The sequence below is a fragment of the Staurois parvus genome, unplaced genomic scaffold, assembly GCF_062004578.1.
Source record: "Staurois parvus isolate SC_StPar_1 unplaced genomic scaffold, SC_StPar_1.0 ptg000450l, whole genome shotgun sequence".
Classification (NCBI taxonomy): Eukaryota; Metazoa; Chordata; class Amphibia; order Anura; family Ranidae; genus Staurois; species Staurois parvus.
In genome coordinates this window covers 518,849-546,437 of record NW_028318246.1, presented here as the reverse complement: position 1 = coordinate 546,437, position 27,589 = coordinate 518,849, and the positions used below count along the sequence as shown (strand labels likewise).

General features: G+C 38.3%; 1 protein-coding gene across 7 annotated transcripts in view; it reads left to right on the top strand.

The window, feature by feature from the left end:
• The window catches only part of DENND1B (DENN domain containing 1B), a 319,310-nt gene extending 293,922 nt beyond the window's left edge, over positions 1-25,388 (top strand). For 5 of the 7 annotated variants that reach the window (XM_089688668.1, XM_089688666.1, XM_089688667.1 and 2 more), the window contains 3 exons: positions 2,670-2,746; positions 6,417-6,642; positions 13,406-25,388. In XM_089688668.1, coding sequence (XP_089544794.1) covers positions 2,670-2,746; positions 6,417-6,642; positions 13,406-13,780 — 678 coding nt within the window. In that variant the 3' untranslated portion in view covers positions 13,781-25,388. Of the gene's footprint in view, positions 1-2,669; positions 2,747-6,416; positions 6,643-9,513; positions 9,563-13,405 lie in introns of all 7 variants that reach the window. The other 2 variants (XM_089688670.1, XM_089688665.1) reach the window with 2 other exon arrangements.
• Positions 25,389-27,589: the final 2,201 nt, after the last annotated feature.

The window sequence follows — 27,589 nt, the reverse complement described above, 5'->3', positions numbered from 1 at the left end:
CAAAAGGCAGGAGTTAGGGACTTGCTAATAGGTTAGATTTTTAGAGATCTTAGCAGTTCTGCAATTAGAAACAATAAAATGTTTGACTAGAGCTCTTTTTAGCATGGCTGACACCTTTTTCTAGATATGTACAACACTGATGCACCTGATGGTTTTATGAAAGTATATCTATAGATGAAAAGAATCCTCAGCTTAGGGCAACATTTTCTTTGCATCATGCTCCATTGTCAAATCAATGGTTTACGTTCTATAGTAACAATAACATTATTGTTAACCTACTTGTCCAGTGCTTTGTGATAATAAAAGGCCTTTCAACTTTTTTTTTTTAGTTCCCACAAAAGTTTATAGCTTAACAACTGAGGCCTTTGGGGATTTATGGCCATTGTTGTTCTAGTTCTTGGAACATTAGGAGATAGATTATTCTGGAAGTGATTTCTTTCCAAATAAAATAAGATTACTTCGTGGTCTAGGGATTCAGATGCCATGGTTTGACGACTGCAGTGCTGCGAAGCTGTATATTTGCATGAACTGAAATGCTCATTCAGCTTTTATTTATTGTCCTACAGAACACCTAAATGAACATCGGTCCCAGCCCAGAAAAATAAAGATTCCTACCAGTGCATGTTGTTAATATGAATTGCTTATGTAGACTTGAACAGTTCTGATTTTCTAAACATTTACAAAAACAGTAATTTATTTCTAGAAAGGGTATATCATAACTCATAGTGAATATTAAAGTACTTTTCCACTTTCTGCCCCCCACCCTATCCCTTCAGAGATCAGCAAGACTGTTGTGCTTGAAACCCTTGTCAATCAGCTCCTTTAACAAATCTGCAGAGAAGCTCCAAGGATCCCACTGCTCTGATCTGCTGGGCATTGTTTGGTCACCTTCAGTAACCCATTGCCTTTCCAAGACTAGGCTGCACCTGCACAGCATATCCTTCCTGGAAAATCATTTTTCCTGAGGCCGAATATATTGCATGAGAAAAGCCAAGCATTGCTGGAAAGGGTTGGTAGCCCGGAGTTTCTCAGCAGTGTTGGTAACACAATTGATTAGCAGTGGTTCCAAGCTGGGCACCCCTCTCGATCAGCAGCAGGATAACAGCTGTAGAGGTTTTCCATTTGGTCTCAGAATGTATTTATTTTCCTCATTAATGGAGCACCTTCATCGTCCTTAGTTGTTTTTCTTCTATTTGCAAACTGTAATAAAAACTGCATCCATCAATCCTCTAAACCAGATAGGAAAACTGGATTCCTGAAAGTTCTTTTTAAAAGACCCGAGTCAGTAACAATTTGTATCACTAACAGCCCCATGATATACAATCCCACCACTAGTTAACAGTGCTCGATTCAAGTTGTTTTCCATCAGCTGACACAGTTCCCCATAATCTTCTCTCCTCTCCTCTGTGCTTCTCTAATTAGCAATGGTGACTTCCTCGTTAGCCTGGCAGGGCTTGTGAAAATGTCAACATTCCGCTCAAAAAAATTCTCCAATTAGATCTGGAGAAAAATCCTAGTATCAATTCTGCTGCTCTTCAGCAGCCACAGGGAAATGTGCAACATAGAAAGTAACCCCTTCGCACCTTAAACATGTTATACTGGCTCAAATGAAATATAGATGGTAGGAAAATAAAAATGCTATGGTTCTTTTATTATTATTATTTATAGTCATTATTCTTGGCTGTTTGTAAATCTAGATATCATAGGAATATACTTAAAAAATGTTTATTATTACAATGCAATCTAATTGGTCACATACAGAGGGCTGTACATACACCAAACACTAATTGCTCACAACTGTATACTACATACCGCGCAGTTAATTTTCCAAAGAGGAAATGACAAAAAAGTATCTGTCTGATTGACTGAAATCAGTGTTAAATCTTTGTTCTTGTTTGGTCTAATACGCAAATTCCATCTTTTACCTTTATATCGTCAACCATTTCTTGAAAGATGGTTCTTTGTGTTAAAATATATTTTTACTGACATAAAAATGGTTTTAGACGCCAGTGTTTATGCCAAAAACATTGCCTGTCATGCTGGTTTTGAGGGTTAAATCATGACCTGTCTCTGGCTATGATTTAATAATCCCTAGTGCTGCAGTTTTTAATCCAGCCATTGTGATTAAAGTGAAATATGTTGCTGCTCACATAATGATTGGTTTTGTTGATGTTTTTGCTATGCTCAGACAATTAATCCTGGATTTAAAGTATCTGATAGCATATTATAATTATGCCATGTTAAAGATCCAGCTTCTGAGCTGTGTGTCCATATCAGAGCAACTGTGAAAATATCATGGATTATTGAAAACCAAGGTGGCGTTACTGCCCTCTGCTGGCAAAGACATACAAAATATATATTACTAGTTGGTCACTAGCCTCTTACTTTCTTTATCTGTATATTTTTTGTATGTTATTTGTTTTGCATAGATTTTGTGGTCTTTCCTTGCTTACATTTTGTTTTCTTTTTGACGTTTTGTTAGCTGCTATTTTGCACTTCTTGTATGTATGTATGTTTGTGTGTGAGTGTGTGTGTGTGTATATATATATATATATATATATATATATATATATATATATATATATATATATATATATACACACACTAATATGATTGCCACATCCCCTTTTACATACATAAATCCACCTAGCTATATATTTTTTCTGCAGACACGAATGAATCGGCGCCTGACGGCAGACCACAACTCTGGACTGGAAGATTCAGATGTAGCTGACAGTGCTAGCAAGTGAGTATCTATATGACACAGGTCTTATCCTGAATTCATATGGAATATTCCCAGAGGCCCTGCTGAGCTTGGAAAAACAACTATTATGAGAAGTTTTAAAATCATAAGAATCTTTTATTGCAAACAGTGCAGAGTATTCTGACAGAGCAGTGCTGTGTTTTTCCTGATCAACATAAATGCATGTGCTCTTTTACTGCTAGAACTGAATGAAAGCATGAGACTGAAAAAGACACTCTTACCACCTGCTGCCATATTCAGGCCTCATGTACACTGGGCATTTTAAAAACGACGGTAGCGTTAGCTGTATAAAGTCGCAAAAAAAACCCCTGCAGATTTCCCCTTGTTTTTGCATTAGCGTTTTGCCATGTTTTTTAGCACAATAAAAGATAAAATAAATGTTGGTTCAAAAACATCAGTAGGCAGCGGTTTGCTGGATTTACCAGCGTTAGAGATTTTTAGGGCTAAAAACGTCTCTTGAAAAACACTAGTTCTGGAGGTTTTTTTCCAGCCAGAAAATACCCCTGCCAAAAATCACTGATTAAAGCTTCTGTGTGTATGGACACATAGGATATCATCTGGGGGCTTTACTGGCTGTAGAAAAAAAAATGCCAGAAGCCAAAAACAGCAGCTGTAAAAACGTCCAGTGTGTATGAGGCTTTAAATTTAAAGGCCATTTAAAAGGTCTTCTTTTTATTAATCAAGTTGGCTTTTTTCGCTCAATAAATGTTTTATTTTAATTTTACTTTTAACCAGATTGAAGTAAAAAAAAATAAGGAAAAGGTTAGACATACAAGTCATAAGGAAAATAACTTACAATACACAACTTGTTACATTATTATAACAAAGTATTCTAGAAAAGATAACGTAAAAAATGAAAAGAAACCATAGAAAATGGTGAAAAAGTAGAAAATAAATATGAATATCAAAGGATAAGTTTACCTTTCGTAACATGTTACACCCACATTCAGGGTTACTGTAATCTGGGAATCTACTCGCTGTCACAATTTTTAGAAAGCGACCATGATGGACTCCGCACGCCCAGCTGCGCCATTCATGTACAGAGTTCTGTGAATGGGAAACTCCAAGTGCCAACAGTCTGCAGCTGTCAGCTTGTAGTACTCAATGAACTACCACAGTGCTGTTGAGCACTCTAGATAGTTAATTGATTTTTCTTGTCAGTGTGAAACTACTTGCCTGTATGAGATACGAGTAGGCAGCTTATGGTGACAGTCTGTGTAGGAGTCCTGCATGGAACCTGCGATCTGCTGATCACAGGCGCAATGCTTTCCAGGTCCCTAAAAAAAAAAAAAAAAAATCGTAAATGCACATTTTTTTTACCTGCAAAATAATGTGCATTTATTATCTTTTAAAAAGTGAAATTATGGTTTAAGGTGAAATTTGTGTGCTAGGAAACCTTAGGAATTACTACCATTTTATTCTCCAGGACTCCTGCTATGAAATTGGCATTTACCTTTTTGCGGTATGAAGTTGCAGGCTCTTCTAAAAATGAGCCGCATTTTTTACTTATTTTTGTTTATCTTGCACAATCCTGCTCCAAAAGAATAGTGGGCATGATAGGGGGATTTCAGTGCATGTACACCATTTTCCTGTGGCATAAAAGCTATTGCAGAAGCTACAACTCCCACAACCATTGGAGCCACAAAGCATATGCTACCAGTGTTAAAGACAAAAGGTGATGCTAGGTAGAGTCAGCCTTTGAGTGACAAGATAGAGGCTTGTGAATCAGTGGTAACACTGCTGATAGCCTTGCCCATTAAAACATCACTATGTCCCTCAAGAAAAAGGGTGCTTCAAGACTGACTGCTCATACTGCAGAAGACTCTTAAAGTTTAGACAACATTTCCACATGTGGACTTTTTTATTCCTCTCCATTTTATACAAACTCATTCTGTAAAACAGATGTTCTGTATATTTGACTGAGGATTTCTTATTCTGCAACTTCTCCTATTTGAAGTTTCAAACACTCCCCTCAAATAGCGTAATTAATGTGTAAAATTGGTATGCTGTATGTTAAAATCAGTGCTAGTCTTTTGAATTCTAAGCCTGAACATATACAATATGACATGGCATTCACAATAAAATAACTTACCTTATGCCCCTATGCCCTAACCACAAACCGATCCTGTGTGGAAAAAAGGCAGATCTACAAATGCATGAGGTTACATTGGTCTACTTTGAAGATGGATATGACATGTCACATTTATTCTACATGCAGTACTACTAATTGTTCTCGTCTTTCATCCTATGAGATGGATAGTATCCTTTCCCATCAGATCCTGCCCCTTTTCTCTTTGTTAACTTTGCTGTCTTAACATTAATACTCTAAATCAGTGGTAATCAACCAAAAAATGAATGAGGGCATCAAGTGCGGCCCCCGACACTTCCAGAAGGCCTGACAGTAGCAACTTGTGTTCATGTGTTGGGCAGCATTGCTTCGAGGTAGACAGCCTATTCAAATGGAATGGGCTTTAATGCCTCTCATCATCCAAAAATGGAATCCCCACTTGTAGTGTACTTCAGTGCTCACTAAAGAGAAAGTTGGAGCCATCACTGGTGTCAGTGATTACAATAATATCCTCCAGCATTGGTTGTCAGTGGCTGCAATCATCCATATTATTGGTGGCAGTGGCCAATAACCTCCAACATTTGTGGCACAGATGCTTAGTAGCAGTGCTATTCAACCCAGCCCCTCTATTGGTCATTAGTGGCAGTGGTTTTAGTTATTCTCCCCCCCCCCCCATTGTCAGTGAAGTTTACCCCCCCTCTCTTCCTTTCCAGCATTGATGGTCACTAATGCAGAAGGTGGCAGTGAAACTTAACCCTTTCCCCAGCATTGATGGTCAGTGCAGTCAGTGGCACCTGGTGGGCACCACTGCACTACCAAATCATTTTGATTTATTATCATCTTTAGTCCTTGCTCCCAGATGAACCCCAGTTCCTCCTCCTTTTCTCATCACAGAATTAACGTGACACTAAACAATGTTCTTATTTGACAAAAATAATCCATACAGATCCACTACTAAACCCTTTTGCAGCCAGTCGTTTTTGTGGGGTTTTTTTGTACACGTTTAAATAATTAATTTTATTCCTGAAGATTGCAAAAAAACCCAAACTATATATATTTTCTGAAAGCGAACACGCTAGAGAATAATATAGTGGTAGTTCCAATTTTTTTATGTTACACAATATCAGCGCAGAGATCTAGGAAATGATTAATTTCAGTAAAAAATACACTAAAGGTAAATCTAGGGCACACAAATGCAGTAAATGACCCAATTTTTTCGTAAAATATAAAAGTTAAGGTTGCACCGAGTAAATAGATACCTAACTTGCCAAACCTTAAAATTGCGTTTTCACATGAAATGGCGACAAAATTCAGTTCCCCATCTGCCATTTAACCAGAACACAGAGCCCAGAATGCATGGGGAAGGGGGTGTAGCGGTCTTTACAGAAGGGGGGTTGGAAGCAATTGCTTTTTCTGGTGGCTGTCGGTTGGCTTGTCAGAAGCACTCACAGATAACCCCCCCCCCCTTCATATTCCCTAGTCCATAATACATACTTGCATAGAATAATTTCTTTTTAAAGTTTAGTATCGCACAGTACAAGAGCTCTGTCTTCCATTTTTCAATCATTGTATATGTCTTCTCAGATTCTCATCGGAAGACAGTGAAGAAGCATCTGGATACTTGTATGACAGTGACGCATCGTATGATGATGTAAGCCTTTCCTCGCGTCCAGGGGGAGAGATGGATCTCCTGGGAGAAATTCTGGACTCGTTGAGCACCCACAGTTCTGACCCTGGTGGAGCCCGGCTCACAGCTGCTAAGAGTCTGGACTTTTTTCGCTCTGTTGAGGATTTAGACTACAAAGTTATGGTATGTTTTGTTGCTGTTTTTTTTAACCATAATGTTCCTTTAGCCCTGGTTCACATATATGCGTTCCTGCGAGCCACATTTGTGCGGGCACGAGAATCTATTAATTTGAATGGACTTCCGTGCCCCGGGACACGTAAGCAAGAAGTCCCTGCACTTCTTTGGAAACCGCAGCCCACACAGGAACCTCGCTTCCCAAGGCGGTTGCGATTTCCAGTGCGGGGTGCGTGCCACTAGAATTAATGGCACCTGCCGCGGGTCTGCATTCTTCTGTGCGGGTGCTGCACAGATTTTTGTGCGGATCCACTGCGGCATCACCTGCACAGATGTGAACCTAGCCTTATTGAGAACTTTGGCATCGGTATAGATCAAGGTAAAACCATATTTGACAGTAATACAGGCGAAAGTCATTAGGATATGGTACAGAATACAGACGTAGAATCAACTTACAATACATAAAGTTATGGTATGTTGATAAACTTTTAAGTACATATTTTGATGTGAAAGTAGATTTCTAAGATATCTTGCTACTGTAAATGCTTTCTCCCAAAGCTTTCCCATGTAAATGACAAGCTAAAGCCAAAGTTAAGCCAACCTTTTTAATTTTGGATAGAGAATGAAAGGGTTAGAATCTGACAGCATTTTATTATAGTCTGTGTCCAAATAACGCTTATTTTATCTCAGTTCCTGTCCCAGGGACAGAAAGTATTGGGAAAACTCTTCAGTGGGAACAGGCACAGCAACAAAAATGCACATTTTAGTATAGCTGGGAAAAGTTAAGCTGGCCATACATAGATCAAAGCTCGGTTCAGCAGGGACTGACTGAGATTCAATCAATGTATGGGCAGGCTGGCTGAAGTCAATCCATCAATCGACTTCACTACAACCAGCATGTCAGGTTTTTCGATGCAATTAAAGCTGCCAGCAGTGATCATTGTGTTCTGCTGGCAGTGGTTCCCCCCTGGCATAACACAGTAGCTCCACGGGAGGGATTCCCCCCATTAACACTGACTTTGTTTTGGTGGAGGAATCAAGTAATTTTTCTTTCCTTGGAAAGAAAATTGCATCAATCTATGGCTGGTCTTAGGACCTTGGTCAGGTTTTCATTGTGTAACTTTCTCAGTGATCCTGTTTCCCAATTTCTTGTGCTGGTGTCAAACGGTAAAGGTAAACATCCCCGTGGATTTACAGACTGCAGTGAGGCTCTAGAGGAATTTTAAAGATAAATTCACTTTATGTAACTAAAAAGTGTAAAATAACCTATAACTATCTGTATTGCAAACAGAAACCTTTCTCTGGTGGACAGTACATACTTCCATCATCAGTGATAGGCAATCATTGTACAATCTTATTGGTCATATCTTAAAGTGGTACTAAGGACTAAAGGTTTTTTTACCTTCTTACCTTTTACCTAAAAAAAAACCTTCAGTGTGCAGCAACGCCCACCTTAGCCCCCCCCCCCTTATACTCACCTGAGCCCCCCCCTTATACTCACCTGAGCCCGATCCAGCGATGTGCACAAGAGCAGAAGCTCTTCAGGGCCTCTCTCTGCCAGGGGCGGACTGACAACTCATGGGACCCCTGGGCAATAGGGGATCATGGGGCCCCTGTGTCCTTGCCCAAACTCAAAAAAGCCTGTGAAAAAGGTACTAGGGGCATCTCATGGGGCCCCCTACTGACTCCAGGCCCTTGGCAGTGCCTGGGTTTCCAAATGGTCAGTCTGCCCCTGCTCTCTGCTCAATAGCTGAGACACTGAAGCAGGAGCCATTGCCTGCTGTTAGTCACTGCCAGTGAGGAGGGGACGGGGCCAAGCCATTCTCTGTGTATCTCATTGACACACAGAGGGCAGCTCGGGAGGCAGCTTGTTCTAGGTGCTCTCAGCAGGGGCGAGGGACCAGAAGCATCAGTTGGGGACCCAAGAAAGGGAGGACTGGGCTGCTCTGTGAAAAACCATTGCACAAAGCAGGTAAGTATAACATGTTTGTTATTTTTTTTTTTAAATATCTTAACCTTTACAATTACTCTAAGCCAGGTACGCACAGTCTGAGTATTGGCCAGTTCAGTATGACCCGGCCAACATTCAGCTGTCTTTCCATGCTGAAGGGACATGCTGGGAAACCAACATTCGATCAGTGCTTGTGGCCAATGGCTACAAGTGCTGATTAGTGTGTTCTGTTGGGAACACACATCAGAACACAAGGACACAGCAGGAGAGATCGCTGTACTAACATCCTCATCATACTGGCTTGCTTTGGTTTGTTTGTAAATGGGTTGTAAAAGCATCACACAAGTGCTGCAAGTTGGCCAAATCACATGGGCTTCTGCACAAGGAAATACATGTGTGTGAGATCACAAATAACGTGCTTTGTCTCTCTGACTGGTCTCCAGTGGTAAACATGTCTATTAGGAGTAAAGGCCCATGATATAAAGGGTGATTCACTTCCAATAAGCCTGGAGTGTGGACTGTCATGCTCAGTTACACGATTACGCAAGTTGTCATTGCACATGTAGGCAAAATGCTATTTTTTGTGTTTGCACCTCTGTGTCGATTAACTTCCCCCTCCATAATTAATATTAATAGGTAGGCTGTCTGGTTAAAGTAAACAGATCAGTAAAGACAAGTGATTGCCTTTCTGCAGAATGGAAACCTGTCCTACAGCACAATTATAGTGGAGAGTATGACATCTCCATCTACTCTTATCACAATACTATACAATATAGCATACTGGAGCTTTTGGAATGGTCTACAAAACAAGCAAAAACATGTTTTGTGTTTAGTTACTTATTTCCAGAATTATTCCTTCTCACTCTTTCTGATTATCAATGCTGCATTGATGTTTTTTTCTGCATTCAATCTTTGGATTGTGATGTCAGCCAGCGCAGTCTGAATCAATGAGTATGGACGAAAAAATCTATACCAAAGGTAGGCAACCCAAAGCTCCCCCTTCATTCATTCCTACTATTCCCAGCATGCCCAGTCAGTCCTCAGTGCAATAGACTTTTTTGTGAATATTTGTGTGATATTTTCGGATGTTAACTCTGAAAAACATATCAATAGTCTTCATTTGAATCTATTTGTTAAGGTGGTAAGATTTCTGCATTGATAATAGATAGAATGTTTTTTTTTTTCTTTTCTTTTCGCAAAGTGTAAACATGGTCACCAAAAATTTCACTACACAAATTGCATAAAAGCTGAATATGATTTAAATCAAAAAGATAAGTGTGATACTAACTAATTAGCAAATAAACTACTTGTGTGTTAGATTGCTGAAGTATGAACTTTTGCAGAATGAATCTAAACTTGCTTACAGTAAACAATGTTCTTAAAAATCATTTCAGAATAATTGCTATTTAGATGCAGAGAATACATACCCACAGGGATACATTCTGACAACATGGGGAGCATATTATATTGCCAGAATCCAAAATAAAAATATAAAAGCAAAGCTTTTTATGACATAAATATATGTATTCAAATAATATCCCACTGGAATGAAGTACAGTCTTTTTTTTTTTTTTTACATTGTACTGGGATTTCTCCAGTTGGAAATCTTTTCCTATATTTTTGTCTGTACTACTTCATAGATTATCCTTGTAGCCCAGCATTCACCTTGATAAAACAAGGGTTAAAATACATTTATACTCAGATAGTAACCAAAATCTATGACCACAGTTTTTCTGGGGTGGATAAATAGTTACAGAAGAACTGTGATGCATTTCTAGCACAAATGGTGCTCAAAGCTTTCCCCAGTGCTTGCTGCTTGATTAGGGGTATAGGCCATAGTGCATTGATAATATTATCTCCCCACTACAAGTACAAGGCAGTCTAGAAGACACGACACATTGAATGTTTTTGAGTGTAAGAGTTGGGAAATGTGATTCTTTTTTTTTTTTATATTTTTTTATTTTAAACATATAAAAACATACAGACAACAGACGCCCACGCAGGGGCAGGGTCAAAGCCCAACAGAGTGTACATAAAACAACCCAAGGGAGAAAAACAAAAAGAAGGGGGGGGGGGGGGCACACATAACATTCAAGGCCTAATCATTTATAGACAATATAACAGGACCATAACATATAGGAGGAACGGAAATGTGTTTCTTTATTTGCCTTTCATAGAAGCCCAAGGAACTATACTGAACTTAAAGCTGTATTAAACCCTGAAGCAAACATTTATTATATTGTAGCCTACCAATTCTTAGATGTGATGGCTGTATTTTTTTTCTTTTTTGGCTTTCTTTCCTTGATTTTCATCAAGTATGTTGTTTTCATTAGAGCAAGCTGTTCTGCAAATGTATCAGTTGAGACAAACCATTTACGCCAGATAGGTGGGCTTACAATGATCAGCTTTTATTTATTTATATAAAACCTTTATCCCAAGAGAGGCTTTAACTGGTTGTATCACTGCAGTGTGAGCTGAAGTTTGGCTTCAGTTTGTTAGTGTATCTAAATCTGTTAGCACATCTAACATTCCCCTACTGCTCAGATTAACAATGCTAATGTTCAAAGGTGCCCCTGCGAACCTCTATCCACTCTAATACAGGAAGTGTGCTACTGGCCAGATCACCAGGGGAAAACAGATGGAAAAAAACCTAAATAAAGAAAATGAATGCAGCCAATACATCTAAGGATTGATAAACTGCATTATATTACATTTTTGGTTTTGGGTTTCGTACTGCTTTAACTGGAGGCTACTATTGCTAATATTACCTTCTGAAAATGCTAGTTACCTACTTTTCTTGCTGATTCAATGGCTTTAGTTTTTTTCTGAGGAACTGACCTGAAACAAGTGTGAAGTTTAAATATTTTTTAAAAAGTGCAGCGCTAATTAAACCAAAATGATATACGAGTCTATAATTGTACATTTGCTTTTATGAAGTCCCAAAGTAAAAAAAGTAAATATCTTCATCCAAAAAGATATATAATTCTTCCTCCTTGATTTAATCACCTCAGTGATCTACCACCACAAGTTCTATCAAACGTGCTTACCAGAATATATTGACTCTGGAGTAGAAGAGTAAAAAATGCACTTGTATCTATAGAATCTCGCACAGGATAGCGTGACCCTCCTCTTGTCTGGTTATCCCATCAGCAATCATCATCATCCAAGTTCCCAGGCTCCACCATATTACAGGGAAAGAACCAAATGAACCATGTAGTGTAAGTGCTGGCTCACATATATGTGGATTGGATGCGAATTGAACCGCATACAATCTGCATGACATCTGAAATAACATTGCTTCCTATGGTGCCTTTTCACATATGTCTGGTGCACTGGCAGTCATATCCGATTTCTGAGCAGTGCGGTCCGGATCAGGTTAGGATTACACGCTATTGACTTTATGGTAACCGTTTCTAAACTGCATATGTATAAACAGGATAATCCTGAGAGCTCATCCTGTCCTGAACTTGATGTAAACCTGACATGAACCGGTGAACAATGACTGTATCAGTTAGCTGTAAAATCTGAGCTTCAATCCGTACCGCACATGTCTGAATCAGCTCTGTAACTGCTATATGAAAATTTTATTAAAACATACCAAATACACAAGGTTCAAAAGATAAGCACTTATAGTATGATACAGCCGGTCCTAGGGCACAGGCGGTCCGCTTCCGGGTATCAGGATACGTGATGACTTTTTGATTGTCGGCTCTACCCTACGCATTCCATGACATCTGACATCATCTGAGGTGTGGAATCCGCACTCAGCCATCAATCTTAATTTATCCGAAACAAACTGGAGGAAACCAGAAACAAAGCCAAAGCTGTTACTAGTCCAAGTGAGGCTTGGACTAGTAACTTTGGGACTTTATAATTGTACATTTGCTTTTGTAATTTTGGTGTTATGGTTATTTTATTTCATTAGCTCTTCACTTTTTGGAAAGATTTATAATTGTCTATTTGTATTAGTTGATCTGCAAGCAGCTTTATTATTCCTCATAGCACGATTCCTTCTACTATTTAAGTGTGAAGTTTAGGAGCTCTGTCTCATGGTTTGCATGTTTTTTTTCTGATTCAGCATCTCAGAAACTATTAAAGCCAAAGAAAGACCAACAACAGAGTACTCCATCAAGGCAGCATCCATATTCTTACCACTGCAGGTTTCTCTTCCTGTTGGTCAAATGCACCTGCCAATAAGTTCTGAATTGACTTCAAATGCAAGCAGATTGCACCTAAAGCATGGTGCTTATGCAAACTGACACAAGCTCAAAGCCCTTCAACACAAATCCTAAGTGTTGTTTAGTGGTTATCAGGATAGCAAAAAATATCTGTCCATGCATCCCTTCACAAGCTCAGTTCTCCTGCACTCTATATATAACAGGTTCTGCATATGACCATAAATTCTTTGTTTTGTATAAGATGCTACCTCATTTAACAAATTGTTGATGTTTGTATAGTGTTGCATGAAAATGAGAGAAGCTATAAATTATAGTAAGGACTGAAATGGCCACCTATTTGCTGGTGTTTGTGTTCTGTCCTCTTCATATCTAATTTTTTTTTTTTTTTTTTGTAATGGTGAAGCTTCTGCAGTATCCATAGGAGCTTCTGATTATCCTTTAAGAACATTTGTTCTGTTTGTCCATTGCAACCAGGTTCTCTTTCATGTCTCTTCTAATCACAGGAACAATTTGATTGCTGGTGGCAAAAAAGAGCTCATCCTCATGAAACTTTTGATCATGAGTCCCAATGTTCAATGGCTTAAAATTGGCATCACTTTGTACTTACAAGTTTGTTTATACTGTATTTTTGTATCTCCACCAGAAGAAACCCAGTACCCCCAGCGAGGACAACTTGAGTTCACGGAGTGCAGACGCTAGTGAAAACTGGAACTTTGGCCAAGATGATAGTGTCCTTTACAGAAAACATCTCTTGCCACCCCGTAAGCATAGCAGGGAAGAGGCATCTTTTAAAGACTATGACAGACGCAGGTCAGAATTTCCCACATTTCTTCTTACTGGTGTTCCAGAACCTGATACACCTGGACGCCCAACTTCTCTCTTTTGCCATCGAAAGGTAGAAACAGGATACGTTGTTGGTATCCCTTATGATGAGCTTCCACAGAAGAGCCTGACTGGACAGGTGCAATGGGAAAAGGAGAGCCAACTGCAAGATGTACAAAACAGGAACCCACCTTAATCATGCTCACGTATATGTTCATGCTGTCTGTTGCTTCCAACTCAAGATTCAGGCATTCCAGAAGCTAGCAGAACAGCAAAACTGAAAACTAAAGAGTTTAAAATCAATTTAACTACTGAATCACTAAATGTCCTGCTATTTCATGCATTTCTGCCACCCATATCATGCAGGATTCTACATATTTTCCTTTTATTGAAGTGTTTTATTCTCATTCATGTATTTTAACACATCTAGGAAGAATTTTTTTTAAACAATGTACCTAAACGTTGCCAGCAGGTGGTGGATGTGAACATGGAAGCAACTACAATTTGAAGATTTAAGGATTTCAGTCATAGTCTGCAGTGGTTTGTGGGCGAGCTAACCATTCTATGGTTATATTAAGTATTTGTTGAGCGTTTGATGTGTTTTAAAGGCTTTTCCACTGAACTTAAAATGTTAACACCTTCAGACCCTAAATATACTAATGCAGAAGGGTTAAGTTCACCCATAATCCTCTGGTAAGCAATATCTGGACCCTTCGTAGCACTGTTGTTTTACAATATGTCTGCAAACTAAGGCACACCAGTCACATATACTGATGAATGGTCCAGCCGCTAGACCTGTTCTAGTGCTGGTCAAACATTCAGGGAAACCTCTTTGTGCATGGAACTGTCACTATTCAAGTAAAGCGGAGAAAAGCTCAATTTTTATTTTCATGTTATTGTGTTGTTTTCTGCCAGTAAAGATGTTGTACTGAAATGTGATTATGCTTTAATGCTCACTGGAGCTTTTTTCCTACAACAGTTTAACAACACTCTAACCCCAATTATTATGTTATTTAGGTACCCATTGGACCATGTCAAAATTCTGAATACTTTTTTACCCCATAAGCAGAATTTTTTTAATATGATAATTAAAATCCATTTACATAGAAAAGCTGCCCCTACAATCATGGGCCTTACCAAAGATTGATATAGCCACAAAGTGAAATGTTAATTTCCTAATATATTTTTCTGTGAAGACTTGGAAAACAAGACATGAAAATTAACAAGTTGATATACTGCCCGCCTTTTTTTTTTTGCTGTTTGTGACTTCGGTCTATATGGTCTTTCCACAAATCTGGGCATGCCTGCTTTAGGATTTATGAATCCGTTCCAAGAATGGAAAGGTCAAGAATGTACTTGTTTTTCCATTGGCTTAACGCATTTATAATATGGATTACTTTACATTCAATTGGCAAAATCTCTATTTTGCATATTATTTTCAGTTCATACCTTCATTTATTGGTGGCCCCTGTATATGGCGGAGCTGTCTAAAGTAGATGTAAACCTCAAACTATATGACGTTTTATTTGTGAAACCATTGTTTATCATAAATTACTTTTTATCCTCTTGCATATCAGAATTGCTTGATCCCCTCTTTGTAGCCACCTTCTGCGCATGCATTCCAGTGATGGCTGCATGACATTTCCACTGGTAGGTTTTCTGTTGGTGGCACAGCTGCTTCTAGTCTATATTGGGGGAGAGCTTGTGACAACACAGGAGAAAAATTGGGAGACAGGGACAGAGCATTGTCACCCTATAACAGGAAGTGCCTGGATGAGAATAGTGGTATCAACAGGTACCATTTTAATGAAAGTTGCAGATTTAAATATATTTAAAATAGTTTTTGATGCTTCTGTTAAAAATGTATATGAGTGATTGGGTTTACATATAATTTAATAAGCAACAAGCGTATAATTTGCCCCAATTTATTTATATAGAAACAGAAAAAAACAGATTTACAGTGCCTTTTTTCTATTTCCAATATTCACTGTTCTAAAGTTGAATATAGATTTCATTCTGTCTGCTGCAAACCTATAGCTTCCTTTGTGTTTAAGAATTTTCATCAGCTTCATGGCCAGAATAGCCTACTTCACAATGATTCTACTTGCAGGAATGTTACCTGGCATGATTTATCGGATACAATCAGAATTTGGTAGATCACTGGACGGTCTTTTAGTGCAATAAGTTACCACAACAGGTAGACCATACATAAAGGATGTCATGAGTGTTATTTCACAACAAAATCAATAATACTTTACTCTGTTTCTTAAAACTATGCAACGTTCGGTACATAATTTATCATACAACATTGTAGCATAAATGGTACGCTAAACACTTGAAATATTGTTAGTTTTACCACAGTAACCATTTTTTGGCTATAAATGGTACGGAATTTCTTTATTGTGTCTTAAAATGATTTGGAAAATGTTTTATGGGACAGATGTAAATATTCAAAAAAGGACTACTTATAAATAGGTATTGTAGCTTATATTTTGTAACACTTGCAATGCCAGTGCACTGTGATATTATGAAGATTTACATATGCAGAATATGTTTGGGAGATGAAAGCATGTATTTATTTGCATATCAGAGTCTGCTCCAGGCTGGAGTGTTTTTACACTAGGTATATCAGCATTCTGCATCTCAAAGGGAGGAAAAGTGGTATGGGAAACAGTAGGATGTTGGATAATTGTTAGAGAGATACTGAGTGTTCCATTTTTTTGCTATTTTTTTTTTTACAACTTTTAATGAGGAAAAATCCTATGCTCCATTTTTTGTTTGTTGTTTAAGTAGAAGTGTTTTTACTACCTATGCTTTAAACCCATTTCTTTTAATATGGGACATTTGCACATCTTTCAGTATTCAAAATCATTTTTGACCTGTCCTAACCCTGCCCTTTGGAGCTTTAATTATGCAAAACCACACCCACTCTGGGAGAAAAATAGAATTGTTCTGCAAAACAAGGGACAGTTAGGTGTTTCTGTATATGGCTGGTACATCGCTGCCACCATAGGAAAAACATACCATTGAATCTACAGTGACACTGTTACAATTCTTATTTTTGCAGCGAAAAATGAAATGTATTGAAAAACCTGTGATGTTCTAGATTAACATAAGAATGATCATTTCTGTTCAATGTGTTTGTAGACTGAATATAATTTAAAATGGCATATATCTGATTCTGGGCGCAACAAAATGTGGGGATGAACCAACTTTTTTATAACAATATGCACAGTAACTCACCGTTAGCATGGCTGTATATACAATTTAGCCAAATATGTAAACAACCACTTTGCTGTTGTGCAGGCACCATGATGTGGAGGGAAGTAAAAAATAATGTGTTGCATGTATCGGTATATATCGGAAGGTGTCTGTGTTACCCAGGCAACCAGTCTGAGCCAGAAAAATGATAGATGGAATTTGATTATTGTGGGCAACATACTGAATTCTATTTTTCCAGGTTCTGTAGGTTTTCCCCTTCATGTACAGAGTTAGTAACTTATTGTTGCCAAAAATCTCTTGTTTTTTTCTTAGGTGTGTTCATTCCCAGATCCATTTCTGCATTCTTTTTTATGTTCGTACAGCGCACAAAACTTGACTCTTAATTATTGTAGTAAAACACTGTAGACCAGTTTTAGGCAGACTTATTTTGAAAGTACAAACAAATCAGAAATGAGACCTTACTTCTGGATTTAGCGGGTACCATTTGCATATATTATTTGGTCATGGCAAAACTGATCAGAGTTCTCTTATTAGGATAATTCTGTATCCGGTTTCCCTGTGCATCTTAGTGTATTCAGTACAAACATTTTCTTTATTGTAATTTTTATAATTTGTTCTATAAGCAGATGGTATAAAGTAAACCAATAATTATTTAGTTACTTAGAAAAAAATCTAAACATGGTAAACCCTGTATTACTATGATTTGAAGCTCATTCACTTACAACCTCTTATGGGACTGGGCTCTGCCCAAAAACAGGACTTCAGCAGTGCCATTTTGTCCTCCTTTCGTAATTTCATCTTTCCCCAACTTCCAGCGTTACATTACATGTAATTCTGCTTTATATAGGGTTGATTCTTAGTAATGATTTGGGCACATGTAAGGGCTTGTTCACTCCAAGTGGTTTGAGCTGTGTTTCTCTAGTTGATCAACACAAGGACACAGCAGAAACAATTGCTGTCCATGTGCTCTTTCCACACCACACCAGTGTGATGGTGTGTGGTGGAAAGATGTAGCCATGCTGCATTTTTTTTTATGAAGCACAATGCACAAAACTATGTGCCAATGCATGTCAATACAGTATGATTCAATACATCTATCAAGAATTTAAAAAAATAAAACTCTTGCGTTGAAAAGGCACATATCCAGGTGCATGCATTTTCTGTGAAGTGCAATATAAACGAGCCCTAAAAAGGAACTCCGCACTCAGTCCTGCTACTTGTTCATGTCTAGAATTTTGCTAGAGATCAAGGAGTAGAGTTTAGTTAAAGCTTAATCTTAGGATAAAGCAAAAAGTGAATGACATGTAACAAACTATCTGGGCATACTGTAGAGCAGCCTTCCTCAACCTCGTTATCACAGAGGAACCCCTAAAATACATTTCTAGTCTCAGAAAGCCCCTGCTAGTAATGACTTTATCTACAGCTCATGGTAAATACTGAATGAGGAAAGAACATAAATACTGTAATAGTCATTAGGAAGAATCCCCTCTACAGGTATATAAAAAAAAAACCTCATAGCTTTCAGTGGATACTTCTCTAGAAATCCTGTTGGTCACCGCTCAACTGCTTAAAGTGGATTGAACTCTTATTAGTAAAACAGTTCCTTACAACCTTCACAAATAAGAATCACAAAAATGGCTACCCTGTATACATGAATATCCACAGACTACACAGAAGAAAGGTCCCAACATGACCAGATATTTACAAAACAATTCACTGCTTGGGTCACATTCACACATAGATCTGAATTTCTTTAGACAGTAAATTCCATCATATAGGTTGCTTTATATCCCAGGTACCCCAGAGATAATTCTCTGCTTGAAATGGATGGTAAATATACACTACTGTCTGGTATCTCTGTTCCTGGTAGAAGCATAGTGTTCTCCTCCATCTTCCCCTCTGTCCCTAACTCCAGCTTTGCCTGTGTCCCAATTGGTCACCTCTCCCCAACAGCTTGTAGCTAGGCTATCACACCACTTGTTGGACATTGGAATATCCCATACTTAGCACCCTGAAGCCTGGCAGTATAAAAGGCTGGTGACTTACAGCTTGGAGTTCTGATTGGTTAATGCCAAAGTATAGACATTTAAACTTCAGCACATTGTTTGCTGGCTGGTTTACTATCCACATTTACCACCAAAGTAGGGGCATAGCCAGGTGGTGCTCTACGTGGCCCTGCCACACTATGTATTACAAATTATAAGCATAATGTGTCTAAAAATGGCAAAACCCATTTATAAATAAGTATCTATGCTAGATACAAAGCAGTAATGAGGTACTTATGTGATGTTACATATGATGCAAAGAGTTGACTTTTGTTAGCCATTACAGCCAATTTCTACTTTCAGCTGATTAGTGTGGTCAGGACAATGAAAGCTGGCTTCTAATTGGATGATTCTTCACTTTTCCTACTGCACACACAATCAATAACATTATTAATCTGCATAACTTTTTTATGTGGAGTCAATTTGCTCTCCTAATTTGCAATGTAAACACCATGGTTACAGAATGATGCATTATAAACAACACTTATTTTTACATCAGTACTCTTCAAAGTAAATGGGCAAAAGTGATAAAAAAAACCCCCAAAAAACTTAATTTACAAAAATTTAAAAAGTCTGCGTTTTTGTACCATGTTGTCATTCTTTACTGGCTTCATAAATATTTGCTGTTGTGTTAAAGCATGTTTTGCTGCACTATGTACTCAGTCACTGAAAATCAACACTATTGTCCCATGACTGATTGCAGCCTCTGCAAAAACATGAATGTGACCCCCTTGTATTTTAGAAACATCTGCCTAATAGTGAAAACTGAGTGAGCCCTTTATGAGATCCTCCCATACATGTCTAATATTACTGGGAGCATTCATTATGGTATGCAGGTGATGCAAACCTGTCTACATTTATCAATAGACTGGCTTCACAATGCATGAATTTGTGTGTTGTGTTGACACCGTGACTTGAGTGACAAGATGAAGCACACTCAATATGCAGCATGCAGGATTTTTTTTGTGTACTGCATAACAATACTTGGTGGAAAAGGTCCCAACTAAAAACAATGGGGGACATTTATCATCGCAGACAAATTAATTTCAACCACTAACCCATCACAACTCACCATTCTGTGTCAAAACGCAACAGATTTATTATTCTGTGCTGTTTACATTATTTCTCAAGAATAAACTGTCTCAAAATTTGCAACAGGTACAATGGCTGACCGCTCCATCAGGCATTCCACCTTTTTATTGCACACAGCGACATAGTTAAAGCAGACTTGCCTGCCGTTAACTGATCTGGCATTTCTGAGAAATGTTTTACTGCCAGAGGAATGGGAAAGGAGTAGGTTTTTAATAGCGCATAGGACACATCGAGCATTAAAATTTATGAGGGGGGAGACTCGGCCATGGGAGAAGTTTTATAAGACTGGGGGAAAGACAGCCATGAAAAGAAGATTTATCAGAGGGGAAGACACAGCCGGGAATGGTGATTTGTGGGAGTGAAGCACAATGGCTTGTGACATTTGCACTATATTAGGAAGTCCTCAAGCTTACTTCTTAACATTGCGACTGTTCTGTTTATAATTTGTAGATGCAAAAACTCTGTGACAGGTTGAAAGAAAGTGGGTAAATGATGTGCCTTGTGGTTATTTATACACAGTGGGTCACAAATAATAACTGTCGCAGTGGTGTAGGAAGCGTGACGCAAAAGTGGTAAAAGTCAGTTGAGTTCATTAGCATCATTTCTCAAGATGCGACTGCAAGGAAAATGTTGCAAACACTTAACAAATGTCTCCCAATAATGGCTCTTTTCCCTTCCTGGAAGATGTAGCCAAGTGCATGTGGCAATTTTCAACAATTTCAACCACTTTTGAATCACCGCAGCTACAATCAAAACTGTGCCCCAGAAATTAAGCAATCTGCCACTTACAAATTTTTACCAAGCACCAGAATTCAGTTGACCGTGAAGTCAAAAGTGGGCTTAGATCAATCAAGTGTGCGTTTTGATGTTCAAAATTTTAATTTTTTTTAATGTTTATTTCAGTTAGCATCAATATTTTGTCCACACGGTTGGAATTACAATTTTAATACATTTAAAGAAAAATTATACTGAAATAGAACTGAAATGAGAAAAAAATAAGGCAATCTTATAGAAAGAGACCAGATTTTTCCAGGAAGTCTTATTCCATCTATTTGAAGTTGATTGTAACCACCATATTATGTCTTAAAGGATAGGTTCACCTTTAGTAACATGTTACACCCGTACTTTTGTACACTTAAAATAAAGTTGAGTGAGGGGAAAAAAAGGGAGGCGTGTGTGTGCTGAATTGCACACCACACCACCCTCACCCAGACCAGACAGCTGCTTGAGAGGGAACTGCTGTGGTTTACCTCTCTGGCAGCTGTACTCTGTGTCTTACCAGCCCTTAACATTTGCTAGTCATACATATCTTATCTGTGAATATAACAGAAATATTTTTGTATGTTGAATGACATATTATCATTACTTTGTGGGCTGAAGACGCTCATATTCAGTATATATAATTTCTCCACAGAATAGAATTTTTATTTTTCAGTTAGAGCATATGATGGCAGATGTATATTTTTGTAGAACACCATCCAGTAGATGTGTTCAAATGAAGAGGTATGCTTTATTATAGATAGTAGGCAAATAATAGGAGATTAGGATACTTGGTTATCAAATGATTATATCTGATATCACAGGATGTCCCATCTCTTCTTCATGATTGTTTTTCAGATCTGACTGTTAGATGCCAAAGCTCAATGTTCTAATCACAGAGTCTGTAAAACAAGAATACTTTTAAGACCCATTCACACTTGTTGCTACACAGTTGTAGCAATGTGCACTAAAACACACACATTTACTTACATTGCCACAACACATGGTAACACACCTGCTCTGTGTGGTGTGTTGTGGTGATATTCATTGTGAATTATACCAAACACATTGTACAGAGAACAAATCTCACAGCACACTAAAGGCATACGTGTATTGTAGTGTACTGCATTGTTTAAAAGAGGTAATGCAAGTTTATTTTGTCCATTGTGTGTGCATTTCAGCCCATTCACTATAAATAGGCTACCTTACTGCAATGCACGTTACCCCATGCCTTCATGCATGTGCAATGCCACATCACAACAGGGTACTTAAAGCCTAGGTTTTGCTACCAGACCAGTACAAAATAGGCACAAGGGATATTGCTTTCCTTCAGTCCTCATGCACACTGGACATTTTTACAGCTGCTGTTTTTGGCTTTTGGCTTTTTTTTTTTTTTTTTTACAGCCAGTAAACCCCGCAGCATGTTATCCTATGTGTTTGTGCGCACACAGACTGTAATCAACGTTTTTTGGCTGGAAAAAAAAACAGGACTAGTGGGTGTCTAGAGGAGTTTTTAGCTGTAATGATGAAAAACACGGTAAATTGCAGAAAACCAGCGTTTTTGGAGTTTTTTTGACCAAGAAAAATATTTTTTGGTAAAAAAAAAACTGCTAAAAACCGCAAACGTGAAAAAACACTGCAAAAATTCTGAAAAATTCACGTTTTTAACATGACATAACACAGCTAACCTTACCAGCGTTATTAAAACGCCCAGTGTGCATGGAGCCTCAGTGTGATGTGTCCCTTGTTATTTTCTCTTTTAATTTAGTAGATATATTCTGTCCTCAGATGTCCCCACCCTGTCACTATAATCGTCCGGTGCTACAGCTTCAATGATTAAAAGGATCTATGAATGGAGAGTGCTGTTGATTGAAAGGTCTGCCCCCTCCATTCATAGATCCTTCATAGAAGCATTAGTATGGCTTCTGTGAATTGAGCTGAGTGGAAAGGGGGTGGGCATAGCTGTGTACTCTTTAACCTCCACTGCATTGGAAGATTGGGGAGGGGGGGGGTGCATCGGAGGAGGAAGATTTCTACTGAACTAGAAGGCAGAAGCACAAGGGACACTTTTTTTTTTTTTCGTTTGTAGGTAAGCTTAGGCTTTAAGTGTAACTGGGCCCTCAGTGGCCCTGTTCCCTAACAGAAGCTCTCAATCTAAATCTGCAATGAATATCTTGTCACTATCTAGTTGTCTATCAGATATTGGTTGCCATCTGTCATTATTTTCTCCCCAGAGAGCAACTGTTTCCCTCTATCCATGTTCTAGTAACAACTCATAATTTTGGATTTCTTATCATTCTTTGCATCAAAGACTAGTTGCGTGTTTTCTCAGTTTTTATTCTGGTCTGCAGGGTAGAGGGGCTGTATACATTTACAGGAACAGATTACTAAAAGCTGAACTCAGCTCAGTTCAGCTATAAGGTTGTATAGTGACTACTTACAGAAAATGTGCATAAATACCTACGATTGTTAATTATCCAAAAAGATAAAGGCACTAAAACTGTGCAGGTTCTTGAAAATAGGACACAAGAATTGTGTGACAACTTTCCACACTATTCTTTACAAATCTTCCCCACAGGTGGTCAAATTGGCAACACCTTTTACAATCTAATTGGACAATCTCCTTTAGATTTTGACTATAATTGTAGCAAGAGGGTCTACCTGATGACATTGAATGGACTAAACTGTATGGGCAAGAGATTGTACTTCATTGATATTAAATCTAAAGGAGATTTTACAGAGATTGTATAGTCAGGTTGACCAACTGTCTGCTGGAATAATGTAATTCATTATAATGAAACCTAACTTTTAATTTTCCAGTTTGAGAGAGTATTTGGTGCAGTCATGGTAACTGTTCCATACAATATTACATAGTTTAGCCAAAAAGTGCATGTACGTTATTGTGTAGTATAATTATTTTTAACAAAGAAAAAACATATATTTTCTCTTTTTTGAGCATTAATGACATTTACAGTATCATGAGAAATATATTTAAAGATGTTTTTGAAGATGGAGGAAAAAAAATTGTTTTTTTGGTTTTTTTTTCTTTCTTATGACTAAATCCAAATGGGAGCCATTGTTAATACGTTAAGAGGATGGAGATTAGACTGATTCATAAATGTCATAAAACTTAAATACAGCAATCTAAAAATTAGAAAAATTATCCTTGTCGCTATGAAGCAGGTCCACTTTGTTTCCTGGTCATACTTGCACACTGTTGGGCCCATCCATATGACAGAGATCAGGCCTGTTGATTGGCTATTTAGGCACTTGAAAATATCACCTGTAAGTATCCGTGCTGATTCACACTTTAGTGAAAATTGCTGTGTTAACACACAATACTTTGTGCTATGAATGGGATGCCAGTGCACTAAAATGGAACAAAAATTTGTATGACACTTTTCTTTTTTTGTTGCCCTCTACTCTACAGTGCCTTAGGGTGGCATTCAAAATGAATTGCAGTGCACCACTTTGCATATATAGCAGGTAAGTTGTTGTGCATTGTGGGAATACTTGCTAATGCATGTGTTTTACCGTGCATTGCCATGATTGAGCCCTCAAGCTATTCAATGGGGCTGCAGAACTGATCAGAACAGCACATGGGAGCCTTAAGCAAAGCATCAGAGAGTGCGATACACCTATAAAGGAGAGGAAGAGCCATTGGGTTAGCAAGTACTCTCAAGCAATGTTCTAAGATGTAATATTCAAAAACACAATACGACGGTAAGAATCATATTCATTAAGGCCTGTTGCACATGGAGGTAAAAAATGCCAAGTTTTTTACTGATCTGAAATGAGATGCATTGTTGTCTATGGGACATTGCACACAACTGAGTAAAGATTAGTAATACAGTGTTGAGTACAGAGCAGTAAAACAAAAATAGAACATGTTTATCATTTGAGTGCAGTAATCTACTAGTGTGTTTACTCGTTTCGGCCTTTTGCACATGAGCTTCATAATTTACTGATGTTTTCTCGGGAACCTTTTGACGCCCGTGTGCAAGGGCCACAATACTGGCAATGTAGAATATTACTTGTTTATACTCATCTATACACTCACACACCTTTACTCACCTATATAGACTCATCATTACTCAGGTCGATACACACAGTTTTTGGCCCCTCGCACACAGGTGTCACATGTTCCTGAGTAAACCTCAGTATATTATGACACCCATGTGCAAGGGGCCTAAGAGGCCTCTTTAGCTTGTCTAACTTCTATCACAGCTCAATGGATTAAAACCATTGTCAGTTACCTCAGGATAATGGACTTGTAAGGAACTAAGGGAAACTTTTGCTTATTTTCTTTGTGTGTACTTGCAGCTAAGAAAAAAAGAAAAAGGCTATATAGATATTTATGAACAAAGACTAGAAAAAAGATTATATGCAAAAATAACTTAAATATTTATGTAAAGCAATAAATGCAGACTGGTAATATGTAGGTAATGGGATATCTCATTGATCCTTTGTAGCAATGTCAGGTCGGCTCTGCCCCGGATGAAAAGGGATCCAGTGCTTGTTTTTCTAACTTGTTTGGTCAGTGAAAGTTGTCGCTTTAATTGCACATAACCTGGAAAGTTACTGTATTTATAGAAACTGCACTGTAATAAATCTGTAAATTCTCAGAGATGTTGTAAATGCTGCCCACACTGTGTTGTATTAATAAAGTAAAAATCTACTTTAAAAGCCTTTGATGTGGTAATTTTATGCATTACAAATGTGCAGAAGATTCTTTGCTTTTACCAGAATAAAAAATACATACTTCTGCAGATACCCATTTAGGACTGTAGTGAAGATCTAACCCAAAATCTACTTGAGTCTCTTATTTTCTGTGACCCCATTTGAGAATTAACCCTATGCTTATTCCCACTATGCCAAATAAAGCATAGCTGGAAACAAATTGAAGTAAAATATGTTGCACTGTCTATAATAAAATAAAATAAAGCAGGTACCGTGATATGTGTTCAAAAACACCTACCAAAGAAGTATATTTAACAAGAATCAAGTACAGACCCCTCTACCAAAAGTTTTGGGATGCCTGCCTTTACACACACATGAACTTTAATGGCATCCCAGTCTTAGTCAGTAGGGTTCCATATTGAGTTGGCACACCCTTTGCAGCTATAAAAGCTTCAACTCTTCTGGGAAGATTGTCCACAAGGTTTAGGAGTGTGTCTATGGGAATATTTGATCATTCTTCCAGAAGCACATTTGCGAGATCAGGTACTTACAGTCAGGTCCATAAATATTGGGACATTGACACAATTCTAACATTTTTGGCTCTATACACCACCACAATGGATTTGAAATGAAACGAACAAGATGTGATTTAACTGCAGACTGTCAGCTTTAATTTGAGGGTATTTACATCCAAATCAGGTGAACGGTGTAGGAATTACAACAGTTTGCATATGTACCTCCCACTTGTTAAGGGACCAAAAGTAATGGGACAATTGGCTTCTCAGCTGTTCCATGGCCAGGTGTGTGTTATTCCCTCATTATCCCAATTACAACGAGCAGATAAAAGGTCCAGAGTTCATTTAAAGTGTGCTATTTGCATTTGGAATCTGTTGCTGTCAACTCTCAAGATGAGATCCAAAGAGCTGTCACTATCAGTGAAGCAAGCCATCATTAGGCTGAAAAAACAAAACCCATCAGAGAGAGAGCAAAAACATTAGGCGTGGCCAAAACAACTGTTTGGAACATTCTTAAAAAGAAGGAATGCTCCGGTGAGCTCAGCAACACCAAAAGACCCGGAAGACCACAGAAAACTGTGGCGGATGACCGAAGAATTCTTTCCCTCGTGAAGAAAACACCCTTCACAACAGCTGGCCAGATCAAGAACACTCTCCAGGAGGTAGGTGTATGTGTGTCAAAGTCAACAATCAAGAGAAGACTTCACCAGAGTGAATACAGAGGGTTCACCACAAGATGGAAACCATTGGTGAGTCTCAAAAACAGGAAGGCCAGATTAGAGTTTGCCAAACGACATCTAAAAAAGCCTTCACAGTTCTGGAATAACATCCTATGGACAGATGAGACCAAGATCAACTTGTACCAGAGTGATGGGAAGAGAAGAGTATGGAGAAGGAAAGGAACTGCTCATGATTCTAAGCATACCACCTCATCAGTGAAGCATGGTGGTGGTAGTGTCATGGCGTGGGCATGCATGGCTGCCAATGGAACTGGTTCTCTTGTATTTATTGATGATGTGACTGCTGACAAAAGCAGCAGGATGAATTCTGAAGTGTTTCGGGCAATATTATCTGCTCATATTCAGCCAAATGCTTCAGAATTCATTGGACGCCGCTTCACAGTGCAGATGGACAATGACCCAAAGCATACTGCAAAAGCAACCAAAAAGAAGTGGAATGTTATGCAATGGCCAAGTCAATCACCTGACCTGAATCCGATTGAGCATGCATTTCACTTGCTGAAGACAAAACTGAAGGGAAAATGCCCCAAGAACAAGCAGGAACTGAAGACAGTTGCAGTAGAGGCCTGGCAGAGCATCACCAGGGATGAAACCCAGGGTGTGTTGATGTCTATGCGTTCCAGACTTCAGGCTGTAATTGACTGCAAAGGATTTGCAACCAAGTATTAAAAAGTGAAAGTTTGATTTATGATTATTATTCTGTCCCATTACTTTTGGTCCCTTAACAAGTGGGAGGCACATATGCAAACTGTTGTAATTCCTACACCGTTCACCTGATTTGGATGTAAATACCCTCAAATTAAAGCTGACAGTCTGCAGTTAAAGCACATCTTGTTTGTTTCATTTCAAATCCATTGTGGTGGTGTATGAAGCCAAAAATGTTAGAATTTTGTCTGTCCCAATGTTTATGGACCTGACTGTATGTCGGATATGAGAGCCTGGCTTGCAGTCT